The 27,158-nt window shown below is 35.7% G+C and overlaps 1 protein-coding gene across 9 annotated transcripts in view; it reads left to right on the forward strand.

Moving 5' to 3' along the window:
• Nucleotides 1-25,093, forward strand: part of MAP3K7 (mitogen-activated protein kinase kinase kinase 7) — a 50,264-nt gene extending 25,171 nt beyond the window's left edge. Inside the window, exons 12-18 of one of the 9 annotated variants that reach the window (XM_062572742.1) lie at nucleotides 1,247-1,327; nucleotides 8,551-8,618; nucleotides 16,247-16,355; nucleotides 18,198-18,284; nucleotides 19,122-19,183; nucleotides 19,700-19,815; nucleotides 21,980-25,093. In XM_062572742.1, coding sequence (XP_062428726.1) covers nucleotides 1,247-1,327; nucleotides 8,551-8,618; nucleotides 16,247-16,355; nucleotides 18,198-18,284; nucleotides 19,122-19,183; nucleotides 19,700-19,815; nucleotides 21,980-22,160 — 704 coding nt within the window. In that variant the 3' untranslated portion in view covers nucleotides 22,161-25,093. Of the gene's footprint in view, nucleotides 1-1,246; nucleotides 1,328-8,550; nucleotides 8,619-8,708; nucleotides 8,884-16,246; nucleotides 16,356-16,618; nucleotides 16,746-18,197; nucleotides 18,285-19,121; nucleotides 19,184-19,699; nucleotides 19,816-21,979 lie in introns of those variants that run through there. The other 8 variants (XM_062572733.1, XM_062572734.1, XM_062572735.1 and 5 more) reach the window with 8 other exon arrangements.
• Nucleotides 25,094-27,158: the final 2,065 nt, after the last annotated feature.

Consider the following 27,158-nt stretch of genomic DNA (forward strand, 5'->3'; position numbering starts at 1 on the left):
GAGATACCTCCAAGCCTACATTGTGTGAGGTTTTTAACTTTCCTGATTTGTCTTTCATAAATAGATTGTTTTGAGTAGTAATTATTATTTCAGAATATTTTAAGATTTTTGTTACGACTGCAGGGTTTCTTTTTCTTACAGCAAATGCATATATTTGATATACTAGTTATTTAAAAAAATACTTTAGGTATTAGTGGTCTACTGGAAATGAGACCAAACTTACCTGATATTTTTTTAGAGAGGTGAAACAGCACTGATTTAGTGGGTTGGATGGGTGTTTTGTTGTTTTTGGTTTGTTTTTTTTAAACTGTGTGACAGATATGATGATACACTGTGAACCTGAAGAAAAAATTATGGCTGGGGTGAGATTGGGGTGGTGGTAAGAGTAAATAAGTTAAGAATTATTTTATTTTGTTTCATCTATTGTTAGATTAAATGTAAGAACAAGTCACATAAGACACGTTAGTATTAGGTAGCAGGTTTTAGGTGGATATGCTGCAATGCTACATTTGGGAGATATAATTTTCTCCAAGTAGGAACTCTGTAATCTCAAACTATGCAAGTGGCAAAATAAAAATAATAAAAGGGGATTAGATTTTATTCCAAAGTATGTAACGTTTGTTGAACATCATTCAGAAATGGAAAGGTTGGTGGTGATACTCTGTTTTCAAAACAAAAAATATTCAGTAATAGAACAAAAGAATAGAAGGCAGGAATGATTATCAAGTCTACCAGAACACTAAGCATAATTTAGAGACAGGTTAGATTTCCCTTAACAGGAAATGATGACTCAAGGAAACAAAAGATCCAACTAGTAGTCTGTCTGTAAATACGTATGCCTGACACTAAAGAGGAAGTATAATACAAGTTCAGGGAATCAAGAATATTTATATATTCTGAATATACAGGTGACCTGAATGATTTGATTTAATCCCTTTTTGGATAACTGCATTTGTTTTCTCCCTTCTTTGTTGCCATGCTGCTTTCTGTGTTTGACTTTTATGTTGCTAACTCTAACTAATTACACATTGTTGTACTGATGGCTAGTTCTGCATTTTTGCTTTTTAACAGTTGCTTTACTATTTGTAAGCATGAGTGGAAGGCAATGCAGTTTATTCTGCATGACATATTCTGCATGAACAATAGTTTAACAAAATTTATGAAAAATGCAATATTAGATATTCAGTAATTTTGCTATTGCCATTTTAGTGTTTTGCATGTGTATTGTATATGTGTATTTTTTCAGCCTATTCCAAGCCTAAACGAGGCCACCGTAAAACTGCTTCATTTGGCAACATTCTGGATGTCCCTGAGATCATCATACCAGGTATCGCAGACCAGGTGAACGGGTCTATTGATTAAGATGCTGGAATAATGATCAGACTGCTAAAAATACTTTTTGCTCCAGCTGCTCTAGGGCAGAGCTAGAAATATCCTGATAAAATTTTTCACAGTGTCTCTGTAGGGCGAAGCTTGACCTCTTAGTGCCAACTTTTTATCAGTAAAGTTTTTTTCCTTTATGATACTGATATTAGATTCTTATTATGCAGCAAAGGTATTTATGCAGTATTTTATTACAAAACCTTGTATTTAGTAAAAATGGTCTGAAACTGAAAAATCATGCAGTATTTTATTACAAAACCTCGTATTTAGTAAAAATGGACTGAAATTGAAAAATTCCTACCTAGATAATTGTCTTGCCCTGATCTTTGTAGGTTTTGAGCAACCATTTTTGATCTAATCAAATATTCTAGTAGAACAAAAGACTTAATTACATTCTATACAGTACTTCAAATCCATATTGTACTTGAGATTAAACAAGATTGGAGCTTAATCTGTGTAATTTTTATATTCAGTTACAATCTTCTAGAGCTCAATGGGTTTGCATGAAGTATTCCCATTGTGTTTAATGCAAACTAAAATTATTAGAACAGTCTTCTGACAGGAAGAAAATCAGGATAATCAGCACCATAGCCGGTAATTTCAATTGGAAGTCTAATGAATAATTTTCATCTATCCTAAGTCTAAATTTAATTAGAAATATATCTTTTCCTTTCCCATTACTTTTTTGCAATCAGAATGGATTTATCTCTTTCATTCCATACTTCTCAAAGCCTAAAAATAAGTACAATCAATCCCAAACTGTGATAGGTGCACCGTTAGTGGTATGCAAGTCACTTCAAAACAATTTGTCAGAGTCAGGAGCTGCCAGTAATAGTATCTGTTGCTAATCAGGAGATCCATTAAAAACTGTGGACCGGTACTCTAAATATGTGTCATCTGATAAAGCTTCTATGTAAATCTTGATCATATGTGAATCTTAGTAAATTTCTTTGTATAATATTCCCCAAAGATAAAAATATTGGATATCACAACTGCAACAGTTTGGTTTGTATTTCCAAGTTGAATGCAAAAGATACAGCACTGCACAAGATTTTTTTTTCAAATATCTTTATTGAAGATTATGTATAGAAACATAGAATGTCAAAAAGTAGCTGGCAAAAAGTAGCTACCAAGGAAATACAGCACTATCAGTGAAAACAAAACCTCTTTTGCTTTGAGACTAACCAAGCAGCAAGAAATTATGCCAGGATAGCTTTCTACTGTATTTTCAAACAGTCCTGGCTTCCTGTGACATAGGAAATCCTGAGGGAGCAAGGAAAGAGAAAGTGAAGCCACATACTAAGGAGATCTTTCAAGCTTGGCCTTGTCAATAAGCAATGGGAGCATGGCAAATATGCCCTAGAGGTTATTTGGGCACCTGTTACTCTATTTGTCTGCCTATAACAGTACACGAGATTTTTAAAGAAGAAAAATTAAATGTAAAAAGGTCAGTGAAATCTAATGCCACGCAGTTTTCTCAAAATAGATTGTGCTAGACATGTCTGATACTTTTTTTTTTTTTTTTTTTTTTTTTTTTTTTTTTGAGGTCTGTCTCTCTTAGGCAAAGGGACTCAGTTAGATACCCTTCATCTGGACAGTTTTAATTATTAATTGAACTTGACTAAAATAAGCATTCTAAGAATAAGAAATAAGAATTTGGGGTAGATAAACAAGAAATATCGACCAGTAGAATTAGAAGAGTGTGTAGGATTGGAGCAAGCATATGAATGAATTTTCTCAAAGGTTACTCTTAAGGAATTTAAGCCTTAAATGAGTGCTAAGGAAATTTGCTGTTAATGCTTTATCAGGAGTCGCTATTCATAAAGAAGAGGGTTGGAGTGTTACATAGGATAAACTGTGTTGTGACTAAAAAACAATATAAGTAAGGTAACATTCACAGTCATACACTGAAAGACTAGTAGCAACAGTCCCTTTAAGATGAGAGCTTGTTAGTGGAAATGATTGCAAAGGACCATAGTATATGCACGCAAATGAATCCAAGCTGGAATAAGTCACTCATGTGATGTCATTGTAAAATCAAGTATATGAAATCTTAGGATTCATTTCCAAAGGTCTCTTTCTGGGAGAGAGATGATGATAATAATGCTATTGAATAAGTCCTTGGCTGTCTGATCTGGAATATAATACACTATTCTGGTCAGCCATATGAAAGAAACGTAATTGCAGTCTGAAATAATAGCAAGAAGAGCTACTGGCATGGTATGGAGAATAGGAAGAAGATACTAAAAAAGCATGGCTTTTTTTAAGCTCACAAAATGAAAGCTGAGAAATTAATAATTATTTTCTATAAATGAATCTGCAGGTAAGGACTACTAAGCTACTTAAGCTAAAAAAACAGTATTGGCACAAAGTAAAAAAAAAAAAAAGGATATACAGCCCAGACGTATTTGCAGACAATTTATATTAAAGGATTTCTAGCTGTCAGAACAGCTTTCTAGTACAAATCACAGGGCCAGAAAAAAAGAACACTTCCTATACTTAAAGTATAATCACTTAATCATTATGTGAAAGGGATGTGATTATCTGCATGGCAAAGTAACTATATCTGTGTATCTGTATACTTTAAGCAGTGTTTCTCAAAAGCTTCTTGCTCTTAACGCAATTTAATATACCTATTTCTCACCTCATTCTTTCCACTACTGTTTTAGAACACAGCCTTCAATACTGGCCTCTTAGCACACTTTCCCCTTTATAATTACACTTCCCACATCCCCAGACCGAAACCCAGACTAGCTCCCACCCTGTTCCCCGCTTCTCTGCCACGTACCCGGCTCCTTGGCACTTCGCTCCATGCGTCGCTGTCGCGGCCCCCGGAGCCCCGCGAGCGCGGACGCTCACCGCCACCGCTGCTGCGTGCGGTTCTGCAGAGCACATGGCAGAGCAGCTGCTTCCGTGAGGACGCAGGGCAGCACGCAGGCATGTTCCCATGAGTCAGCTGCTTTGGGGTAGGGCTATTTTCGAAGTATGAGTGCTCCATCTGCTATCATTGTTTTCTGTAGTATGTTTCCCTGGCTGCTTTTATGCTACTTTAGGTCGTAAAGAGTAAATTTTGATCAGCTCAAGGTAATGTTTGCAGAAGTAGAATTTTTCAATATATTTCCTGTTCTTTCTAAATAATTCTTTTAAAATAAGTATGTGTTGAACTTTTTCATTTATGATACTATGTTTTGAGACTTAGTATATAAAAATTATGAACTAAAAATGGATCAGCTAATTGCCTTTTAGTCTAACAGTTTGGTAGATCACCTTTCAGTGGTTGTAATGTGCAACCAGATAGCCAAGTGTAGTATCCCTTTATAGAATAGATAATGCACACCAACCTTTGATTTTATATATAAATACATGAAAAAAAAAAAGCTAAGAACCACCAAAGGTTTAAATAGCCACATGTTTAAAGAAGAAAATGTAAATATAGTTTGTAAGATGATGAAGACAGATGTGCAAAACACTTTTTGGATGCAAACAAGTCAAGCAACATCTAGCAAGAGTACCTGAAAGTACAGTATTTTTCTTCATTGGGAGCATTAGATACCTCATGCATACAGTATGTATGTATTTATCTCTGTAATCTTGTCATCCAAAACTTTGTACCACACATAGTTGTAAGATTTTTATAGCATTAATGCTGCATAAATGATTGGTCGTGATAGCTCTATTTTGCTGAGTATGTTTAGGAAATGAATAGGAATCATAGATGCTTCAGTCTGTAATTTTTTTATAAACTTTTAAAACAAATATAAGCCATAAATCTCACCTTTGTCTCTCCAGATCACTTCATTCTTCTGCAGTTGAGATCAGTGTCTTCATTGACATTGAGAGAGGGGAGCAAGAGAAAGTCTGAATGAGAGGAGAGCTAAAAGAGGGGGAGGGAGTTTGTGCATTGGCTGAAGGAATGCAAACAATATGTTATTATATTAATGAGAGGAGAACAAGCAGTATCTGTGTTTGTGAAAGCAGCTTGTTGGTTTTTGAGACCAGGAAACATGTTTGTGATGTTTATGGGGAAAGATTAATGTGAGAATCTTGAAGCAGCTAGGAGGGAGTAAGGTGGTGGAAGACGAAGTGAAATGAGAGCAATTCAAGAAGGAAGAGAATATATTGTGAGAAAAGGAAGAAAGAGCTGGAGGACAAAAAAGGGAAAATGTAGAAAGGGAAAGTAAAATAGAACAAAGGAAATGAATGGAAAAGAACATGTATCTTAGCAGTTCAAATATTTTCTTACAGACACATTTAAAATTACCATTTTCAAGTAATGCTTTACAGCATCAAACTCATAAGACCCTAATGACTGCCTTATGTCTCTTTTCAACTCCTAGATATTTCAACAAGTGATGCTTTCCTTGGAGTCTCCTTTTGTCTTCTCTCCTCCTATCTGTCCTTAGCTTTTTTCTTCTGTTGTTCAGCTTTCATTGTACTCTTACAGTTTATATATTCAGGTATCATTAAACAGAACATAGGTTGGACATTTCAGTAATTGTACTTCTTACCCACAAGATAGGTACATAGAGAAAAGCTGTAAGTATGACTCCGCAGATGCTCTAAATCTTTGGAACTTCTAGAACTGTGTTACAGTGAGCATTTGAACCATAATTGGCATATGATTTCATAGGATATATTTCTATTCCAGCATATTTTTTTTAACTTCTGCCATAAGAATATTTTTAGCTCGTTTTAGCCTTTTTTTTTTTCTTTTTAATAACTGGAAAAAAAAATATGACTTCAGATGGTGATCAGGCATTTAGAACCCTTTAATAAAGGTGTCATTTCAAAACAAATGTGTAATTGGATGCCTATTGATTTGTAACATTAAAATTCTATAAACTGTTGAAAACCTGACATCGTGCAACTGTATATTACATACTGTTACTGCAGGTTTTGGGGAGGGGCATTGTAAAAAAATGTTTTACAAAGAGGGAAAATTAAGTTGTAAATGGATGTAGAGATAAGAACATTATCAAAACCATGCAAGGGAAAGCATAGAGAAGTAGGAGTAATAATTTCAAATAAAGATTTCATGTTGTATACTACATTTTTCAATTGAAATTAATCTTTAATCTGGAGCAATAAGTATTTGTTGATTTTTTTTTTTTTTTTTTTTTTTTTAGTCTGTTTCTGCTTTGTCTAAGCTCTTTGCCAGATGTCTGCAGTAGTTAAAACTAATTCAAATGGCATTGCCTAGTAGAGCTTGCTCTTCGCTCATGCTACTAACTTGAAGATTTTTCATTTAAAGGTGTTCATTTATTACAACACAATAGTTTTTGGCCCTTCTTCTTCCCCCAAAGCATTTTCTTTTCTTTCTTGCACCCCACCCTGATTATTTTAACTTTTTGGCAACCATGATCTAATACTTCAGCAACACATGTGCCGGGTTCTTTAAATTCACAAACGTTGCTAATCTGAAATGAGAATTTCAGATATTTTTGCAAGCTTATTTCAGCTGGGCTAATTTTAGAGTGGTGTTGTTGAATGAAATGTTCACATAATTGTTGTGTCAGTTACGAGTGGATCATCCGTTTCTTGAGTACTGAGATGATCTATGGCAGTCAAATGAATTATCTATAGTACATAATTATATTAAATATGATTTTGTTTTTAAATGGTCAGGTAGCTATTTTAAAATGAATATATTCAAAAATTTTGACCTACCTTTGTCATTCATATGATCTCCAATACGTTTGTACAGAAGTATTAAATGCAATATAGTCATTGTTGCTTAGGTAAGTTTCTCTGAATTTCAGAAGCAAAACATTAAGGCCACAGAAAATCTGCAATTCAAATTCACTTATAGTCAGAGCCAATCATATATTTCCAGTATAGAATGCTCAATTTTCTGATACACTTGTTTCTTGCAGTCCTTTCTAGAGATTTTAGAATATCAAATGTCATGACAAGCTGATAAAATAGCACAGAATTTTGTATTGCTGCTTTGTGGTAATGTGTTCCTACATACAATAGTAACTGATGTTTAGAGTTTTAAATTATGATCCTTTAAAAAGGTATGAATTAATATTGGGTAAATAGTTTTATGTTTTTGTAGTAATTGCTATGAATCAAAACGTCTATCAAGAAAGGCTATGCAGTAATGTTGAAATGATGCTGAAAAAAGAAATATCCAAGAAGTTAAAAAATTAGATGCCTGTTACAAGACATTGCCGAGTGAGTTGTGCTGATTGAGTACTTTGGGGGCTAGGGGCTGCAACTGCTGTAGTACGTGTTTCAAATGCTACCCACTAGTAGAGAAGTTACGTAATGCAGATCTAAGACCAAGAATTTTGAGCATTGTCAGCTGTTACTCAGGGCATTTTGGTGTTTCCTTTTGGACAGCTGATCTACTCTCAAGAGACAATATAAACAATCGCAGCAATAAAAATCAAAGTGCTTAGGGAGATTCTGTTGCATAATCTACTTTATTTTTAAGGAGACTTGGTTTCCTGGAAATGCCTTTGAGTGTCAGTGTTACAATTTAAGCTCTTTCTCTATAGCTGTCACTAGTGGGTAATTGCTAACAGGTGGAAGGAGAAGAGGAAAAGATTACAGCATTGTGCTCCATAGGTTGATAAGCAAGATGCAATTTAGCTGAACAGTCTCCTTTTCACACTTGTTAGAGCATGGGAATAGGACGTAGGTTAGGACATATTTTTGTTCGTATGAAGAAGACAAAGAGCTTTCACTTCGACCAGAAGAAAGCGCTTTCACCTCTTAATTTTAGTGAGAGGAGCCTAACACAGGCAGAAGTCCTTGCTATGTTTCTTAAGCATACCAAAGAGTAACAGGTTAGAGCTGGCAGTGTGTTATCTTAGCAGTCTAGCTTTTAGAAATCCCCATAACGTAACGCACTTGAAATAGATGTCGTCATCAGCTCCTGCCCCGAGTACTAAGCCCAGTCAAATACATGTGACAGAAGATGGTGGAGTAGAGTGCAGAAGCTATTCAAGTGGTAGGAGTGGTTATTGTATTAGGGTATACTTTTTGTTGACAGGCCAGCATGTTTTGAGTTAAAAATCTGCAGCTGTCTCTCTCTCCCCCTCTCTCACTTTCTCTCTTGTGGATTTGTACAAATTCCAAGCTCCTCTGCTACAGTCGCACCCTTCTTATTTTGCTCTGAATAGATTTCACTGATTTGTTTTGGTTTTGTTTCTTCCCCAGCAGGAAACGGACAGCAGAGGCGCAGATCCGTTCAGGATCTCAGTGTTGCTGGAACAGAATCCAGTCAGGTAAAAGCTTTGTTTTCTTTATCTTTCGGTAAAGCCCGTAGTGAGTCTGTACAAGAAACTGCTTTGTGACTCTTCACCTTTTGTGCTTAGGTAGAAACGGTGCGGATGACCTGGCATCTTTTAGCTTGACAGAATGGAGCGTCATTTGTATGGTATTTAAATTAGAATCCATGGGGTAGTCTATGAATAAGATTCTAGATGAGAAGTGTTACTTTTGTAGCTTACACACAGCATATTTCCCTTTTATATACCAATATTTTGTATGTAGCCACTCCATATGGCTTAAGGCAGATGTCATACAGGAAAGGCATTTCATTTCTTGGTATGTAAAAAACAATCGTAGTTACTGCTTATGATTGTCTGAAGCACTTATCATATTCACTTTTTGCATGAAAATAAAAACTTTATGCATTAACAATAAATTCATAATATTGATAACTGAATCCTGAAAAGTGACTTCTAGTAATGTCACTCCAGTTACTTCAAAAAGGTGTACAGGAGGGTGCTGTCATTCAGTACATAAAATCGCTATCTCAGTAAGGTAATTTAAAATAACATAGTTTTGTATCTGGTATCTTAAGTGCCATGGTAACAGACATAGTGGTGTACTGTGTAAAAATTTAAATAAACTGCAAACATCTTAAATGCAAAAAGTACAACTAACATTTCATTTGATTGTATTTATTTTACTATTTAATTGCTGCCTTCTCTGTTTTAGTAGCACATAGAGGATATTTAGTCATTAGTGTGAATTAACAATTTTGAGATCCCTGATATTATTTGGATGTGGAAAAAAGCTTAGCGTATTCATCAGGTTAGTCTGGTTTCCATATTAAACATCCTACTGTAATAAACTAAAATAGGTGGTAATTTTAGGGGTGTGTAGTTATCAGGGAGATTAACATTTGATCCTTCTTTAATTTCATGGAGCATGGTAGCCACAGAAACTTCATCAAACTCCAGATATTATTAGTCCAGCTTACTATGTTCATCTATCAGAAAATAATAGAATGATTCTTAAATACAATATAATACCATTAAAGAAGGCAGATTTTAGAAAGAAATGAGTCTGCGAAATTTAGTAAAGAACTAGATTAGCCTGCCAATTCAGTTAATTTTTTTTTCCACATCTTGCCTAATTTTTATTCTGCAGTTAAGAGACAGCCTATCAGTTATTTCAAATTCCAGTTTGCTGTGTAAATATATTTAAGTGTAGTTTTTTTAAAGATATTTTCAGTTCTGTTCATTTTCATGAATGATTAATATTTGAACCCATTATATAATTTCAGCATTTACTTCAAATATTAATAACTCTTAAAGAACCTTTCTTTGAAAGTTGCTCTGTTACTTGTATATATAGATGTTCTTGTCACCAGCAGGATACAGAAAAATTCTGTTTAACTCACCAGTTTCTGACAAGGCTCTATAGAAGTACAAGCATCACATTTTACTTTCCTGCTTGTGATATCCTACGTATTGGAAAACTAATTGAAAGAATTACAGTAACCTTCTTTAGCCTTATGCTGTTTTGGAAATACTATAATAAAATCTGGGAAACAACATATTTTAACAGGCATGAAAAATGCTCTTTGGAGAACATTTCATGCACTACTCATATAAATAAATAATGAATTTTCACACTTTGCTCTGTGGTGTAAGAAGAGATAGAAAAGGGCTGAAATATTTTAAAAAATAAGAAAACAATTTGCAAAAAGCAAGCACAATGTATTACGTCAAAAACCTAGATTCTAAGGTTCAGAATTCCTTTTTATAAGTTTATGTAGTTCTGGATGTCCTTCCTCTGAACTTTCATTAGAAATCTTCAGTTGCTATCCATGTACTCAATCTATGAGGCAAAGCAGGAAAATGTAATCTACAACTAGCTTAGCTCTGGTCAGTTTATCACGTCTCCCCATATGCACCATACCGTATATAGGTTTTCCTTTCAAATGTGAAAATCCCCTACCCCCTCCTTCTCTTCATGGCAAACATCCTTCTTTTCTACGTTCCAGTCTCTTACACCCACTCTTCCACATAGCATTTTTCGCTGATCTGCCATAGTACTGTGTGCTTCCCTTCTGGTGCTTTGTCCTTTGAAGTCCTTATCCAGCTCAAAGTTTAATGATGCTGAGGGGGGGTTGATTTTTTTTTTTTTTTCCCAACACCATTTCACTGAAATGCTGATTATTAAAGGTGATAAATATTTTTATTAAATGTGTTTTTCTGGAAATTGCCCATGTGTCAATATAAAATTATTCTTTTAAAACTGGAATTTTTTTACTAGGAGGGATTTTTCCAGTTCAGATGGAATTTTTGTTTGGTTGGAGAGAAACACAGGACTTAATTAGTACAGCAATGATTGGGGTGCTTACCTGTGAAAACATAGACCAAGACTCACATCTTCCTGCTTTAACATCTGACCCTCTTGTATATCATATGATTATTCATATCTGTATACAAGAGTTAGCATCTCCATTTGTGACATGCTGAATGTTATTTGTATAAGGTAAAATGGCTCCAAGAGAAGTTGGAGACATTCGGAAGAAGTAAGCTCATTTTTAGCAACCGTAAGTGGAGGGTAGCTAAAAACAAAGAACTATATTTTATATATGGATTTCTTTGGTTGATTTGTGGCTACTATTTTTATTGTATTTTGAGACCTGAGGCATTTTCTGTTTTCCGTTATTCTTACTGAAATTATCAACAGACAGTGACAGTGCTTTACAGGTGATTGTACTAATCAGCTTTTACATCAAGAGGTTAGATAGAAAAATGTACTAAACCAGCTAGTTTTCAACCATCAGATCAGCCTTCCTAGAGAAGCTCAGTGTTGAAAACATGCATATGTGTTAAGTCCATTTATTTACAGATTTCTGTAATGCTTAGTGACCTTGGACTGAACCTTCCTCTGAGTGACCTGAGCAACACTCTTTACAGTCAAATACTATGTTTCTGTCTGTTACCATCCATATAACGTGATACTTATTTTTCCGTGTAAAACTTCTGAATCACTGATGTGATTCACCTACCTTCTCATTTGCCAGTACGCGTGTTTTAAAAGCTCACAGACTTGTCCTATATTTCTCTGGTTACACTACTTCTCTTGCCTAAATACACTCTTAACAAAAATTAAATGTTCAGGCTCCAAACTGCAGCCACAGAAAGTGTTCAGTGACTTTATGAACACAGCAAACCTCGGATAGAATCATCTTCCCAGAATCTGGTATTTCATACAAATAGACTGAGAAACATACTTGACGTAATCCTGCAAGAGTTACAGATTGTGATCAGATGATTACTAAGATACTGATATTCTTGCTTACATATTTTTGGGGGGCTTTTTTGGTATGTCATCCTCCACAGGGCTGTCTTAATATCAAACCATCTCTTAAAGGGATGATATTCTTGTAACAACTGCTGCTAGACTTTGTTTTTTCCACCTCAAACTGTAAGAATTATAGTATAAAGAAAATCATGCACTGAACAGCTGAGAAACAAGGTCTGTATGTACGTGCCCACATGCATGCAAATTAAGTGAGATAATTTGTGGAATCTGATATTATATAGATGAATCACTCTATCAGTGAGATTATGCAATTGGTCACAGATGCAGGGTTGTTTTTCCTATCCTTTCATAAGAAGATAAAATCCACAGAAGATGAGAAGGCAGGGCCAGTAACAGTGGGGTTTGGTTGTGAGGGGTTTGTTTTGTTTTGTTTTTTTAATTTGGTTACCCATTTAAATTAAACTTAATTAAATTTAACTAAATTTAAATTATGGAAAAATAGTACTTTTCTTAAACAGAGGGGGAGTTATTTTCAGAGCAAGCCAGATTCTCTAGACTGTATGTCTTTGAGAGATGGAAGCTAAGAAGCTGATAACGCAGCATGGGTTTGATGACTTGGCAAAAATGATCAGAGAGTACCCTGACACAGGAAATGAAGCAAAAGGGTTTTATCGGTAATTTTTGAGACAGTGGGAAGGAGCTGACAGAAGACTTCGTGCTCCCATAAGCAAAGCCTTGTGTAGAAGGGGAAGGGAGGTAGGAAATCCAGACGTTCCTAAGAGGACTCTGTCTTAAGCCTAGGCATTCAGACAAGGTGAGGAAAATGGAGAAAGGGAAGTGTGTTTATTTTGCTTAGCCCATTCTCTCATCTCTCAAAACCTTTTTCTGGTAGCTACACTGGAGGTTAAGTTGAGTTTTATAATCTTTGTAAAACCTATGTTTCAACTCTTACTGGAAGCTGAAGAAACGAAGTGTTAACACACAATGCTTGCCAGGTGATGGTTCTGTGAAGGGTCCATTGAGGGTATGGAGATACTGGAGGAAGCAAGGATGAAAAGATATTCATAAAAGGATGAGAAAAAAAAATGCTAAGGAATAGCCAGGGCTTAGCTGTCAGAAGAAGTGGCTGCAGCCTGTTGGGACTTCAGGAGTCCTAAAGCATCTGGCTCAACGTACAAGCTCAAACACAATAACCAAGCAACTGGTTTGTTTGGGGAATTCCCTTGGGTGTTGTGATGTTATGTAAATGTGCTTCACAAATGAATCCCTTATTCTAACTCTCGTAGTTTCATCTAAATAATGTTATCAAGGAAATGGTCTTATTCTGTGGATGGATCAAAATGATCTAGGTCAGCAAACAATCTAGTATAGAATGTTTTTGCTCAGTTACTTCAACTAGAGTACTTTTCCACTTTACTATCAACTGTAGATATTCAACTAATATTTTTTTCCTTAAAGGAAACAGCCAGTTTCTGTAACTGCACACTGTTAAATAAGCTTAGTCAATCTTAAGTGATTTGAAAGATCATAAGTGTGTTTGTCATTCAGATCTGATCATGCTGGCAGTAAACAGTTAATATATCTCCCTAATATCAGCAGAGACTTCAACATGAAAGCTTCTTCAAAATAAGTAATGTAGTTATCCTGACAGTTAATATCATCCCATCTGGAAATTTCTATGGAATACTGATAATACATTGCCCTGTTTCTGACCTGTAAAAATAAAACATTAGATGGTTAATAAAAATGAAATTACTTCTCTTGATACCACTTGCAATGGCTGTCAAAGAGTTAATGGATAAATTAGTTGTCCTAATTTGGAAATTCATTTGTTCTTATGGAGTTTCTTTTTATTTACTCTGTAGTTATGAATACATATATTTCCCTTGACAGCATAAAATGCATTCACATATATGAGTTTCCTCAACAACTGAAGACTGAAATCATTTGGGAATATTAAATAGTATAATCACAGAATGGTTGAGGCTGGAAGGGACCTCTGGAGATCATCTAGTCCAGCTCCCCTGCTCAAGCAGGATCATCTAGAGCACCTTGCACAGGATTGCATCCAGGCGTTTTGAATATCTCCGGAGAAGGAGACTCCACAACCTCTCTGGGCAACCTGTGCCAGTGCTCTGTCACTCTCACGGGAAAGAAGTTCTTCATATTCACGTGGAACTTCCTGTGTGTCAGTTTGTGCCTGTTGCCTCTTGTCTTGTTGCATGAAACCACTGAAAAGAGTCCAGCCTCATCCTCTTGACACCTTCCCTTCAGATACTTAAAGACATTTGTAAGGTTCCACCCCCCCCCCCCCCAGTCTTCTCTTCTCCAGGCTAAACAGGCCCAGCTCTCACAGGCGTTCCTCATAGGGCAGATGCCCCACTCCCCTAATCATCTTTCTAGCCCTACGCTGCACTCTCTCCAGTTGCTTTGTGTCTCTCTTGTAGTGAGGAGCCCAGCACTGGAAACAGTACTCGAGATGAGGCCTCACCAGGGCTGAGTAGAGGGGCAGGATCACCTCCCTCGACCTGCTGGTAATGCTCTTCCTAATGCAGCCCAGGAGACCATTGGCCTCCTTGGCCGCAGGGGCACATTGATGGCTCATGGCCAACTTGTCGCCCACCTGGACTCCCAGGTCCTTCTCTGCAGAGCTGCTTTCCAGCAGGTCAGCCCCCAGCCTGTACTGGTGCCTAGGGTTATTTCTTCCTAGGTGCAGGACTCTGCACTTGCTCTTGTTGAACCTCATGAGGTTCCTCTCCGCCCAGCTCCCCAGCCTGTCCAGGCCTCTCTGAATGGCAGCACAGCCCTTAGGTGTGTCAGCCACTCCTCCCAGCTTGGTATCAGCAGCAAACTTGATGAGGAGTCACTCTGTCCCTTCGTCCATAAGTAAATATATAAATAAATTCTATTTATTAACATAATTTCTCTGTTACAATTAAGGTGTTCCACTTCAGTACAAATAATTCTTATGTTTGCAAGCGTTTTGTCACTGCATAAGTAAGCAAGACTAAAATGGCACAAGACTAACATTGGCACAGGAATAGTGTTAACTGCTGCAAAATAAGGTTTGCTTTTTAAACAGTTTTTAAAGCTCTGAAAAGGTAGTAATTGAGCCATGTTTCTGACTTCCCTGTTTTACCCTCTAGATTTAAATTATTGTTCTTATATAGATGTTTCATTTTAGAAAGTATGGTCATTTATCATTATAGGTCTTGTGTGTAGTAATTGTGTCTTCCAAGCTCTTAAACTGAAGCAATTACAAGAGAAATGTGTTCTAATGTCATTGAAATAATGGATGTTTTGGTGTGTAGAGTCTTGTAGCTGTTTGGATTGTTACTTGACTGATTGAAGTCTTTACTTCTAAAAATCAAAGTTAAGTTATTTGGAAATTAGACCCATAAAGAAAGCCTGTTTCCAGGTAATGTACATTTGAGTACTTCACTTAAAAAATAATAATAATAGATTTTTTTTTTGGTAAACACACTGTACTCAAAATAATTGTGTTTTAACAGCATCTTTTCTCTTGACTAGTTTTTTCTTGCAAGATTTGAGGGGCAAGATCTATAGTCAAAGTCTTAATTTTATATCAGTGAGAGGATATATAGAATATAAGAATGTTGTGAATAAGGATTTTGAAAAGGAAACCAGGTAGAATAACAAAGTCTTGTATTAGGTTGGATGTTAAAAAAGTTCCTACAGAATTTTGTTTTAGTTTCCAATTTAAGGGGGAATTTTTCCTCATTTTCTAATTTCCTTTCTTTAATTCATTGTTCCTTTTTGGTTAAAAACTTTCTCATGTTTTCTGAAGATGACTCATACAACCTGCAAGTCAACACGGGAATCATAACAAAACTTGTAGATTTAATACATAGCAGTCTAGTACAGAATTACAAAACTGCACTGCCTTCAGTTGAATGCAGTACCATTTATTGATTGGTATTGCAAATGAACTTTATTGCTTCCTTATTTACAGAACTCTTTCCTGAACAGTTGTGAAAATTATTAGATGTAATGTCATGGTTCAACATTGCTTTTCCTTACGCCAAATAGAAAAATTATATTTCTTTCTTTTTATGTGGTAAAAATTGAGTAGAAATGAGGGTAAAATTATCCCTGTAATACATGTAAAGTTAATCAAGCTATTTGAAATGCTTTCATGGTAAAAGACTCTTAGATCTTTTACTCCTCTCTTCACCCCTCGCCCACCACATTGCAGGGAGCGTAGGTCCAGGTTTCTTTGTTTTAGTTTATCACTTTAGTGCTGTTACGTAAAATGAACACTTGGAACAATCTTCTGTTGACTTTCATTGTCATTTTAGTTTGTCATCTTATATTGTTTCAGGAGAGTAGAAACAGCAGTAGGTCATCTAGTCCTAGTGTGAGAATGATCACTACCTCGGGACCAACCTCTGAAAAACCAACTCGTAACCCATGGACACCTGATGATGCAGGTAATACTTTGTTATTTCACTTTTACTGTTAGTTCACTTTTAGTCTGTAAAAAGTAAGAACTATTTCTTTCATTTTATTGTGTATGCAGACATTAATAAAAGTAAGCAGTGAAAGTGCTGGTCTGTTTTAATACTGCTTAAATTAAATTATAAAATTATTGTTTTGTTTTGCACACTGAATATAAGAATTTTTAATGTAGGTTATATTAAATTACGTAAACGTTTCAATATTTTGCCTATAACAAATTATTGTTCATATACAGTGATGCTACTATTTAGTGCAGATCTTTGAGCACCGGTTTTTGGCTACAGTGTGTTGTTGGGAGAGAGGGGAATAGACATCTTGCAGCATTTTAGTCTGGTGCGTTTGTATTGTGAGTGCACAGATAAAGCTTTCATTGCTCTGACTTCTGGAATGAAGTGCTAATTAGGTGAGTATGAGCTAGAATACATTAATTCTGTTTTTGTGTGTGTTGTAATTTTGCTTATGCAAAATACACATGTGCACACAAATCATTGTTTTTAAATGAATGAATGTAAATAGTGTGTTTACAAAATTGTTGTAAATACAAATACTTTTATATTTGCATCACTTACGAAATATACTTAAGAGTGAATGTAATTTAATAGTTGAATTCAATTAAGTTGTAATGCACATTATTATGAAAAGGATTGATACTGGACTGCATTAAAGCAATGGATCCCTACAAATTCCTTTTTTAGAATATAAATAAGAATTACACTTTGCTATGAAAATGTGTATGTTAGTCTCTAATTGATACTTTGCAGTGCCTTAAATTCTGAAATCTTTTGCTGGTGATCTATTTAATCTTTGGGCTGATGAGACTGTCATTCTTTTCCTGTAAACCAACTGCAAAATGATATCTCCCTCATCAACTAATTTTGTCCCAGCATATATTTAAGCAAATATAAGGTGATCCAGTATGTAAGATACGTGCTTTTCTTTTTTTCCCCTGTTTCAGTGGGAAGAGGGGAAAATCCTCTCATATTTTGCTTCCACACTTCCTTCTTTCTGTCCATTATCACTTTTTGTTATCACACACTCTGCCTTGTAACACATAATTCCCAAACCCCCTGTATTCTGCCACAGCCCACCCTGGGTCGTTATTTGTGCAGCTTAGGTTCTGAGTTCCTTTAGGCAACGTGCACTCACAAGAATTGCTACCTCATGCAGAGGCAAGCTCTTACCCATGAGTTGAATCAACAGTTCTTTGGGAACTGAGAGCTGCTGATACTGTGCCACTGCAAAGGCAGCGTGTCCCAAACTTTTGTCCTTAAATGCAACACAGAACTAGAGTAAAAGGTCCATCACTATGGCAAATTTCTTCTGCAAAAAAAGGCCTCACCTATACCCAGATAAATGCAGAACATGCCATGCGTATATTTTTTTCAAATTAAGTTTATGCAGTCCATTAACAAAGGATTGTTTTTCATTTCTGAACAGAGAAATAATTTTGTAACAGGGAGGACACTAATAATTAATGAAGCCAAATGATAAAAGAAAGACAAGGTCAAATATGGACAATCACAGAAAAAGTTACAGTTCTGTGATACACACCTGAAACACACAAGAATGTAACTCAAAATATTTGCATGTCTTGATGTATTTGAAACATTGCAGTAATTCCTTTTCTGTGGCAGTATGCCGTATATGGCAATTGTCTAATGTAGGGACTTTTATATTATTCTAATTTAAGACATTGTGGTGATTAAGTCTCTGGTTTTAGGGGTTTTTTTCTACCACCTTCCAATTTCCTTACAAACATACACTTAACCACTGTTTCTCCATTCCCACCCTCTTATTTCTGTTTCCTTTTGAAGCTGCTCTTGGAGATAGCATAGTCTTTGAGGGAAACACCTTAGTTTGTCTACCACGACTACTGTGTGGCAGGTGCTTTTGGGGTATGGGTAAGCAGCCCCTTTTTTTTCCCCGCCTACCCTCTTCCATATGATCCTCTGGTAGAAGTAATGCAGCTATGAAATCAGTAGTTTCTCAATGTATCTTTACTCCTGTGTTTCCTAGAGCTTAAGAGTAACCTTGTGCTCCCTAGATTGTGGGTTACCAAAAGATAAGATCTATAAGAATTCAGATACATGTTAAATCTGGAACGAAAGTACTAGAGAAACCCAATGGAACCGCAGTGTAAGAAGAGAGCAGCCAGGCCCAGGAGATGGATTGGTTACTGGGTTCCTTGCAGCCCACAAAGTATCTCTGATACAGAGCAGAGAAGATGCATGTTGTGAGGAAGATATTTACAGTCCTCACAGGGAGTAGGTTTCAAAACTGTGCTGGGGTTTGTGCTTATTCTATTTTAGCAGAGCTGGTTTGCATAGCTTCTAATTTTAAAATCATTAGATGCACGGGCTGTCTGGCTGATCCTTCATAAACAAGAATGGAATGGCAATTTTTTTTTGTTTTCATAAAGAGAGAACAAGATTGCAAACTGTACAGAAATAATATTTGTTCTTAAATCTGTGTGCTTTTACATGGCTTCTAGAAATTTAGAATGATAACATTAATCTTTATTTCCTCTTGGTGTGATAGATCATTTGAAGTTCTCATATAACATTATCAGAAAAACAAATGAAGTCATCTGCCTTGGGATTGGAACACTGATATTTCCATTCGCCTTTTCACATTCAGACTGTATATATTTGTGAAATGTTTCATTATTTTTTGTATCCTTTAAAAATCAAATTAACTCATTTTGAAGCTATATTAAAATTTTCTTGGTATTGTTACAGAGACCAATGGGTCAGATAACTCCATCCCAATGGCGTATCTTACATTAGATCATCAGTTACAGGTAATAAATATAAGCTTCATTAAATACTTTTTTGCATTTCATTTTAATGCATGAGTTGTGAGCTGCAACATAGTGTCACATGTTTACCTGTGTTTATATCCTGTCTAATTTTTGACCAAAACTAAAAAATACATATATTATGTAATTTGAGATTGGTTGACTCAGATTTGATCAAGCTATTAAAGCAAGCCATGAGAAATACGATCTATAAAACCAAATTAAATCCGAGTTTGACTATCAAAATAAGACATTGTTTGCTTGGGTGTTATTAGGTCAAACTTTTGTATTCACTTTATTTTTCCTTGTAACAGAGATTTAGATTCATAACAGCAGGTTTGGTGTTTGAATCAACTTTGACATCAGTGCTGTAAAGTTTTCCAGGGCATGGTTTAACACTTATTTTTAAATGCTTACTAATTTCTAAAAGTTGATACAAATATATTACAGACACATTCTAACACGCTTTATATTGGAATATCAGTTGATTAGTTTTTAAAATGTCTGATTTATTTTCAGCCTTTAGCACCATGCCCAAACTCCAAAGAATCTATGGCTGTGTTTGAACAGCACTGTAAAATGGCACAAGAGTATATGAAAGTTCAGACAGAAATTGCATTGCTTTTGCAGAGAAAGTAAGTGAAATGTTTTGAACCTTTTCTGTTCTTCTGTATGTTTACTTTACACTAAATTATTTATCTGAGAACACTCTTTCTCAATATCTCAATGTTACTCATTCGGCAGTTGATCTTTATATCTGGCTTTTGTCGACTGGATGCAAAACAGTAATATCAATGTGTGTACTGTTTTTTCTACCACAGGTTTAGACTTTAATATTTAAAAGCTCTTACATACTTTCTTACCCCTGTGCACTAGAAATCATCTGTTTAATCTTAGTAGGACTGTAAACATGTATTTGTTAAGCAAGTGCTTGCATGTATTGTTGGATAGGTGCCAAAGCTATTGCCAAATCAGAAATTAAGTTTGCAGTACAATCTGTTGAGTTCTGCTTCCCTTCATTTTTGCTTCCCGATGTCAGGAAGTGGATCTGAGATACAATATGTACTCGCATGCTAGACAAAGGAACCAGCTTGTTGCTCGCCAGTGGTCTGAGGCACTGCAGGCAAGAGACTTAATGAGGAGTTCATCTTGGTGTTTGTGGAATAGCTAGTGAGAAAAATAGGTGTGTCTGAAAAGCTTGTACAATAGGAAGAGCAGACAAAATAGTTTTAAAAAAAAAGTTACTTCACAATCAGCCTCATCTGTTGACTTTCAGTTTAGCATTCTGAGAACACTTTTTTTTCCCCAAATATTAGAATTCCTAGACTTCATTAGGAGATATTGAAGCTAGCTTGAAATTCGTAATTTTTTTTTTATTATTTCTGTTGTTCCTAAGGATCAGTAAGTTAAGGAAAAACAAGTTTATTTTTCAGAACTGTTACTTCTCTAATGTCATGCTTCTCCTTTTTCTTTCTTTCTAGAAAATCTGAGTGCACATTTCTTCCAAGTTGTTTTTGTTAATCAGAATGTAGTTGAGTTGCCCTTATGTATTAAAGAAAAAGTATTATTATCTGAAATAGTAACTAGGGTGTTTAATGCTGTTTGAGATAGCTGTAACTATCCTTAACTGTAACACAAACTATATGGCAACAGTTAATTAACATGATTAATTTTCTCCTCTACTATTTGATTGCTAAAACATTGTTGGCCTTCTTGTCACCTCATAAACAAATAGTAAAACAAACTGCATTCTATCTGCTATAGCAGTTTTGTAGGATATTTTTTAGTGAGTTTATCAGTGTGTTTGTTCCTCTAAAATAGTTACTGAAAATGTACTGAACACTTATTACATAAATTAACTGAAATGACCGTTTTAGAAATAATCTGCCTCATTCTGCTTTTGACTGCTTTGAAAAGTATGGTTCTGAATACAAAACAGTATTTCAGTGAAAAGTTACCAAAATCCCTGCCATGCTCTTTCCAGGAGTCAAACAGCTTCTACTGTAGCAGAACTTAAAAGCTTAGGCTGTGAGAGTACATACAGTACAGAATCATTTTACTGCCGTTTTGAACGTTTACATGATGAAATCATAACAGAATTTTTGAGAGCACTGCAAGTATGAAAGTGTTCTTTAAATTGTCTGTCTGTAAATACTTAATATGCTGGAAAAGAGCAATTTATGAAAAAACAAAACTCTAACATCATCACTTCATTGAAGTTCAAAGATACAAAAGTAGACAATTTGTTTCCCTAAAAACAACTGCTAAAATAATACTGATCACTAATTGCATAAATCAGCTGAAAGTACAGTTGTAAAAATAATCTGCCTGATACTGCTTTCTGCTGAATTTTAAGAATTTTTCAGTGAAACACTTTTCTACTTGGAGCTGAACTTAACAGAGTTATTGTAGTTCTGCCTTTTAAGTTGGAGCTTTAAGGTTTTAAATATACATATGGTTAAGCAAAAATAGAGTTAAGGATCCACACAGAAATTCATAAACATACTCAGGTGCTCTAATGTAACCTGCAGAATTGCATTTGCAAGCTATTATAAAAAGGATGATTTTAGAGATTGAGACTGTTTTGCAGTTATTTTAAAGCTTTTATGTGGATTTTCTTTGAAAGAGCACTTTTTTTCAGGTTACAGCAAAGAATAAGGAATTTTTTTGTGAACAAATTCTTTGCACAAAATATTACCAGCTATGAATTCAGACCAATAATCAAATAATGATTTAAGCATGTGAAATTGACTTTTTTTTCTTTTTCTTTCTTTTTTTTTTTTTCAAAAAAAACTCTAGACAAGAACTAATAGCAGAACTGGACCAGGATGAAAAAGACCAGCAAAATACATCCCGTCTGGTACAAGAACATAAAAAGCTGTTAGATGAAAACAAAAGTCTCTCAACTTACTATCAGCAATGCAAAAAACAGTTAGAGGTCATCAGAAATCAACAACAGAAACGGCCAGGCACATCATGATTCCCTGGGACCTTTTGAATGAAAAATATGCACAGAAAAGACTGACTTTTTTTATTCTCCCTTATTATGAAACTCATGAGTGTTAGCTTCTTGGTGTGGTCTGTATTTGTCTGCTACACTTAAAACATCATTTAATTTTCCTTTTCCTATGGTGGACATTCAGTTCAACAGGTTAATCAAATAGGGTGAGAAAACAGTGACAGTGACTTGAATCAACAGCCCTCAACTTACAGCAAGTACAGTAAACCATGGCTGTATGCATGCTCCTTGTGTGAAGGCTAGCCTAACAAGTGTTAAAATGGCTGCTAAATTGTAAGATCTTGTATTTAGTTTTTGGTGTTACCTCGATAAGAGCAAAACAAAAAAAATTCCTGTTTAAGAATGGTTTTGTTCTAGTGTCTCATCTCAAACAGATGTACAATAGCAGTTATTTTCAGGATTTAAACATGCACCAAGCTGCAAAGATGGTTGGCTGACCAGAGTAATTCGTGATGCATTAGTGAAGCCTTTTACCTGTAGATGTAGTGTATTTTTTTCCCAAATGCAAAATGGTAGTCAAACTGATGCCAGCATCCTTGGTTCAGTGCTTGATAGCCCTGCATTTTGACTAATGTTTCTTGTAATCTTGCATTCATAAAATATTTGAAGTAAAAGGCTGTATTTTCTTTACTTTCTTGGGGGGAATAGTATGTAGTTTCATCTGGTTACTGGGCAAAAGTTATGGAGGTGATTCACTGGGCAAAGTTAGTCTCTTGGTAAATGAGAGAGAGAATCAAAAATGTGTGAAAGCATGCTTTAAACCTTTACAGCTTTTGTCCTTTTAGCATCTTTGGAAGGAAGTTGAGAAAGGCAAGTTTTTATAAACTCATTGCGTTAATATCATTTATTGGATTTTTCTTACACCTTATTTGCTGAAAAATACTTAAAATAAATGTAAATAAGTTTGTTTTGGATAGAGAGAGAAGGGTGTGGGGAGATGCAGTTATTTTAAATAGCGAATTATGAAACAGACTTGAGTACGCAAATAGCGGAAGCTATTAAGAGAATGAGGGAAATGGCTTAGATCTCTGTCAGGAATATCAGTTATTCCACTCATTTGAACATAGTTCAAAGCAAGCCCATCACAGAATGCCTGCTGCCTTTGTGGCTGAAGAATTGCATTTAATGAACTGAAGCAGAATATGTAACGATTGGTATTGTTATTTACCATTATAAAATGGGAGAAAATAACTACTTGTTTACATTGCAGGTTGATTATTTGGATTATGAATTAACTTTTAGCTGGTACAAAAATGAAGCACTTATAATGAGAAATTATTCCTTGCACAAGCTCTTGGCATACTCATTTGTGGGTTGAGTTTTAATAACACTCTTCTGCAAAAAGAAAATAGAAAATTGAAATTTAGCGACTGAGTCCTCAAAATAGGGATAATCAAAATTTTGATTTATGCTTATGTAAAATGAATGATTGTTCATAGGAGCCCATGAGCAGGACTTGGTAAAATATTAATGGCAAAAATCTCACAGTATTTTCTCTTCCCCTTCCTGCCTACCTGATAATAAACATAAGTAATATTGTGCTTATTTGTGAACAGCAAAGATGAAGGACAGTTTACTGAACAGTGTCCTTCTGTCTGGAAAATAAATCTATGGTTGGCAAAATTTTGGAGGTGAAAAACCCTTCCCTCATTTTATTTAAATAAAGGAAGGGTTATCATTCCCAAAACCTTAGCAGATAATTTGATTAGTTGGCTGAAACTGATATTGGGATCAACTTAAGGGCACACATATTTATAGCAAAATGTAATTGGCAGAGAAAATAACTCTAGTATTAGGAATAGCACAAGTTATCCAAAGCATTGCTGTTTGAATACATCTGTCCCTCTACCAAAATGGACACAGTCAGTGTTCAGCAGCTTGCTTAGCATATGTATAAGCTTGAAGTAAAGCAGGGTAAATACTAATGCTTGACTTCTGATGGATGGTTGATAATTACATACACAAATTCATTTCCCAGGATAGTTTTTATGGTTTACCTTCTCATAAAACAGATATGCTTAATCAGTATTGTGTGTGAAAAGTCACTTAACGGTGAGTTTAAATAATAGAAGTGAATGCAACACTAACTTAATGGTACATAATACAAAAGTCATTTCTAACAGCCATTTACGACTTTTCAAAGTTTACATTAAAAAGGGTCTCAGATTGTAAAATAAGTACTGCCATACACTGTTGAACTCAGCCCCGTTCAATAGTTAGGTTGTATTTGCTCTTCTTATGATGTACAAAGGGAATTTGGTCTTTGACCTTTTGCTATCAAATCAAATTATCCCTTTCCTAATTCCACCAAAAATTAAATTATTTGCCTTGATATCTCAGTAAGGTGTTCTGTGTGGGGAAATTTGTATATCATAATAAGCTATAAAGGTAGAATATAATAATTTGTGTTAAGCAGAATTTAGCAGCTTATCTTTCTAGTGACTTTTAACATTTTGATAAGGCTCTTGTTTTAAAGTTGTTTACAGATGTACTTTTATTTTTCTGTTAAACTGTTTCGGAGTATTCAGGAAATTTTTCATTTCCTCTTATGTCCAGTTAAAGCCATTGCTCTGATCATGGAGGTGAAACATCTAGTTTTGTCTGGGCACTGCCTTCTTAAAAAGGTAACAGGCTCTGCCTTTTGTTAAAGTATGTGCTGTGTAAGATAATGTGTAATTGAAAGTATGCTTTTGTATACTGTGCAGTTCTACCAAAATGACTTTTTTTAGGCTCTGTTTTTTTCTGATGAGAAGTTGAAGATTGTAATTCAAAACTTGTACATAAAATGGGGAATGATTTCATATGATTCAGGAATGAGCGGTGTGGCTTTCTGCTACAAGATTTTATTTCGTTCATCAGGAATCTAATTAATAAAAGCTGAGAGACTTCAACAAGCATGTAATGCTGCAGCATGGCAGCCACGGCATCCTGGCTTGGTGATGGAATCCCACGTTGGGTGGGGGCTCATCGTCATGCAGTTGTTCCCACCACTGAAAGAAAATTCTTCTCTTCTTAGCTCTTCCCTTCCTGTGTGCCTAAGTAGAGCACTGGGTGAATAGGCCTGGTCATAATTGGATATCAAGATATTTTAAGAATGCCACATATTTAGTATTGATGGTCTGTTAAAGAAATAAGTTATCTTCTTTCATTGTTCAGTGTGGACAAATTCCATTCTCTGTAACTTCTCTGTTTTATTCCTTATATATTCCACTGTTTGAGTGTTTCCATTGGCATTCTGCTGGCAGTTACAACCTGTTAATTATCTCCCTGCCTTTGAAGAACACAAGATTTACTTCAAATAGGTTCTGAGCTCCTTTGACCAGCTCCAGCACTTCAGATGCCCTGCTCAAACTTGCAGGCAAATTTAAAAGAATAGGGGCAGAGAAAGGTGCAGCACACGTGACTCTTCAGAGCAGAAGTTACCCCATACTGAACTGATTGAAGAGGAGAATCTTATGAAAGTAAGCATATGTGTATATATGCCCACAATGTAATATATTTATTTGTATAGGTATAGACAAATACCTATATAAAATCAGAGTTCACAAAAATTTATTTCCAAAATCTGCTGAGCTGAGGCAAGTTGGCTTTCTGAAGTTAGCTTTATTTACTCTACATATGTCACTAGATGAAGTAGTAGCTAAATACTGTGAGGATGAAGTTCCAGAAAGAAAGGTAAACAAGGATGTGCATTTGCAAGAGTGCATTGATTATTTCCCATGAGTGGTTAACCTTTTTCAACTTCTTACAGAGACCATTTAGATTTCCCACTGTGCTTTCACAGACCTGCTCCAAATGCTTTGACTTTGAACCTGTGGCTTCACTCTGGTCTTGGAGAGGTATTTAATGAAAAAGTAAAATGTAACTTAGAACAACTATTTTCAATTTATAATAAAATATTGTCATAAAAATCTTCAAAAACAAAGCTAAAGCTAAGGGTTTAAGCTAAACAAGCATTAATGAATTTTTTTATTATTATTAGTCACAGCTATGTGCTTTATGCTGAGTAGCTAAAAACTTGAAATAAGCCTAATTTCGTCTTTGGAGTGTGTTCCCATAATTACATGTGTTTAGTTGTGCCCCCTGTCTAACTCGGTTAGCGGTGATAGTTAAAAGCAGCCCAGCTACTCTTACACTGGGGAGTTGTTGCCTCTTGTAGGTGGAAGGAGAGGAGCAGATTGTGGCACTGAGACGTTAAAAACATAAGCCATGTTGTCAAGCAAAGCCCTGGAAAGGCCAAAATAGGAATCGGTGGTGGGTAGCCTTTTACAAGGCCTTTAGCTGCTGCTGTGCTCTGCATAAATCCCAGTTCACTAACGCAAGTGTGCAAATGGGTAAATTAAAGGACCTTCCCTCTCCCCAGCCACTCTTTTCCTTCCCCCCACTAGTGCTGAAGGGAAGAGCGTAGCAGCTGTGTGGAGGCTGCTGTCCTCCGGTATGTAGGGAGAGGATCAAGGAGCGGCTCGTATTCGTATTATCCTTGGGGTAAGTACACAGGATAGGACACAATCTTAGTTTGCAGCAGAATATTAGAAAAAATCCTCCTAAAATTAGTGTTTAGGAGGATTGAAGATCATGACGTGACGTATGTTGGAGCCCAGAGCACCTCTACCTGGACCTGTTCCTCCCCTTTTTCATGTGGAGTGAAAAAGTATTTTACACATTGGGCCGCCTTTGAGCAGAGCTGCAGAGCCGTCGCTGCAGTCCTGGCAGAGCCCAGGGTGTAAAAGGGAGGCAGACAACATGCTGCTGAAGGAAGGGAAGAGAGCTGTTTCCGATAAGCCTTTGACCCAGCAGAACTGATGTCAATACAGTGCACATTTAAGACTACTCAGCTTCCCTCCCAAGAGCAGGGTCCTCCTTTGCCAGTTGCCAGAGGACTCCTCGAACAGCTGTCTCCAAAAAGTTAAACCCGGCGTGTGCAAATCAGACTCTTAATAAAAGTTTCTTACATCATCG

The sequence above is a fragment of the Rhea pennata genome, chromosome 3, assembly GCF_028389875.1.
Source record: "Rhea pennata isolate bPtePen1 chromosome 3, bPtePen1.pri, whole genome shotgun sequence".
Lineage (NCBI taxonomy): Eukaryota > Metazoa > Chordata > Aves > Rheiformes > Rheidae > Rhea > Rhea pennata.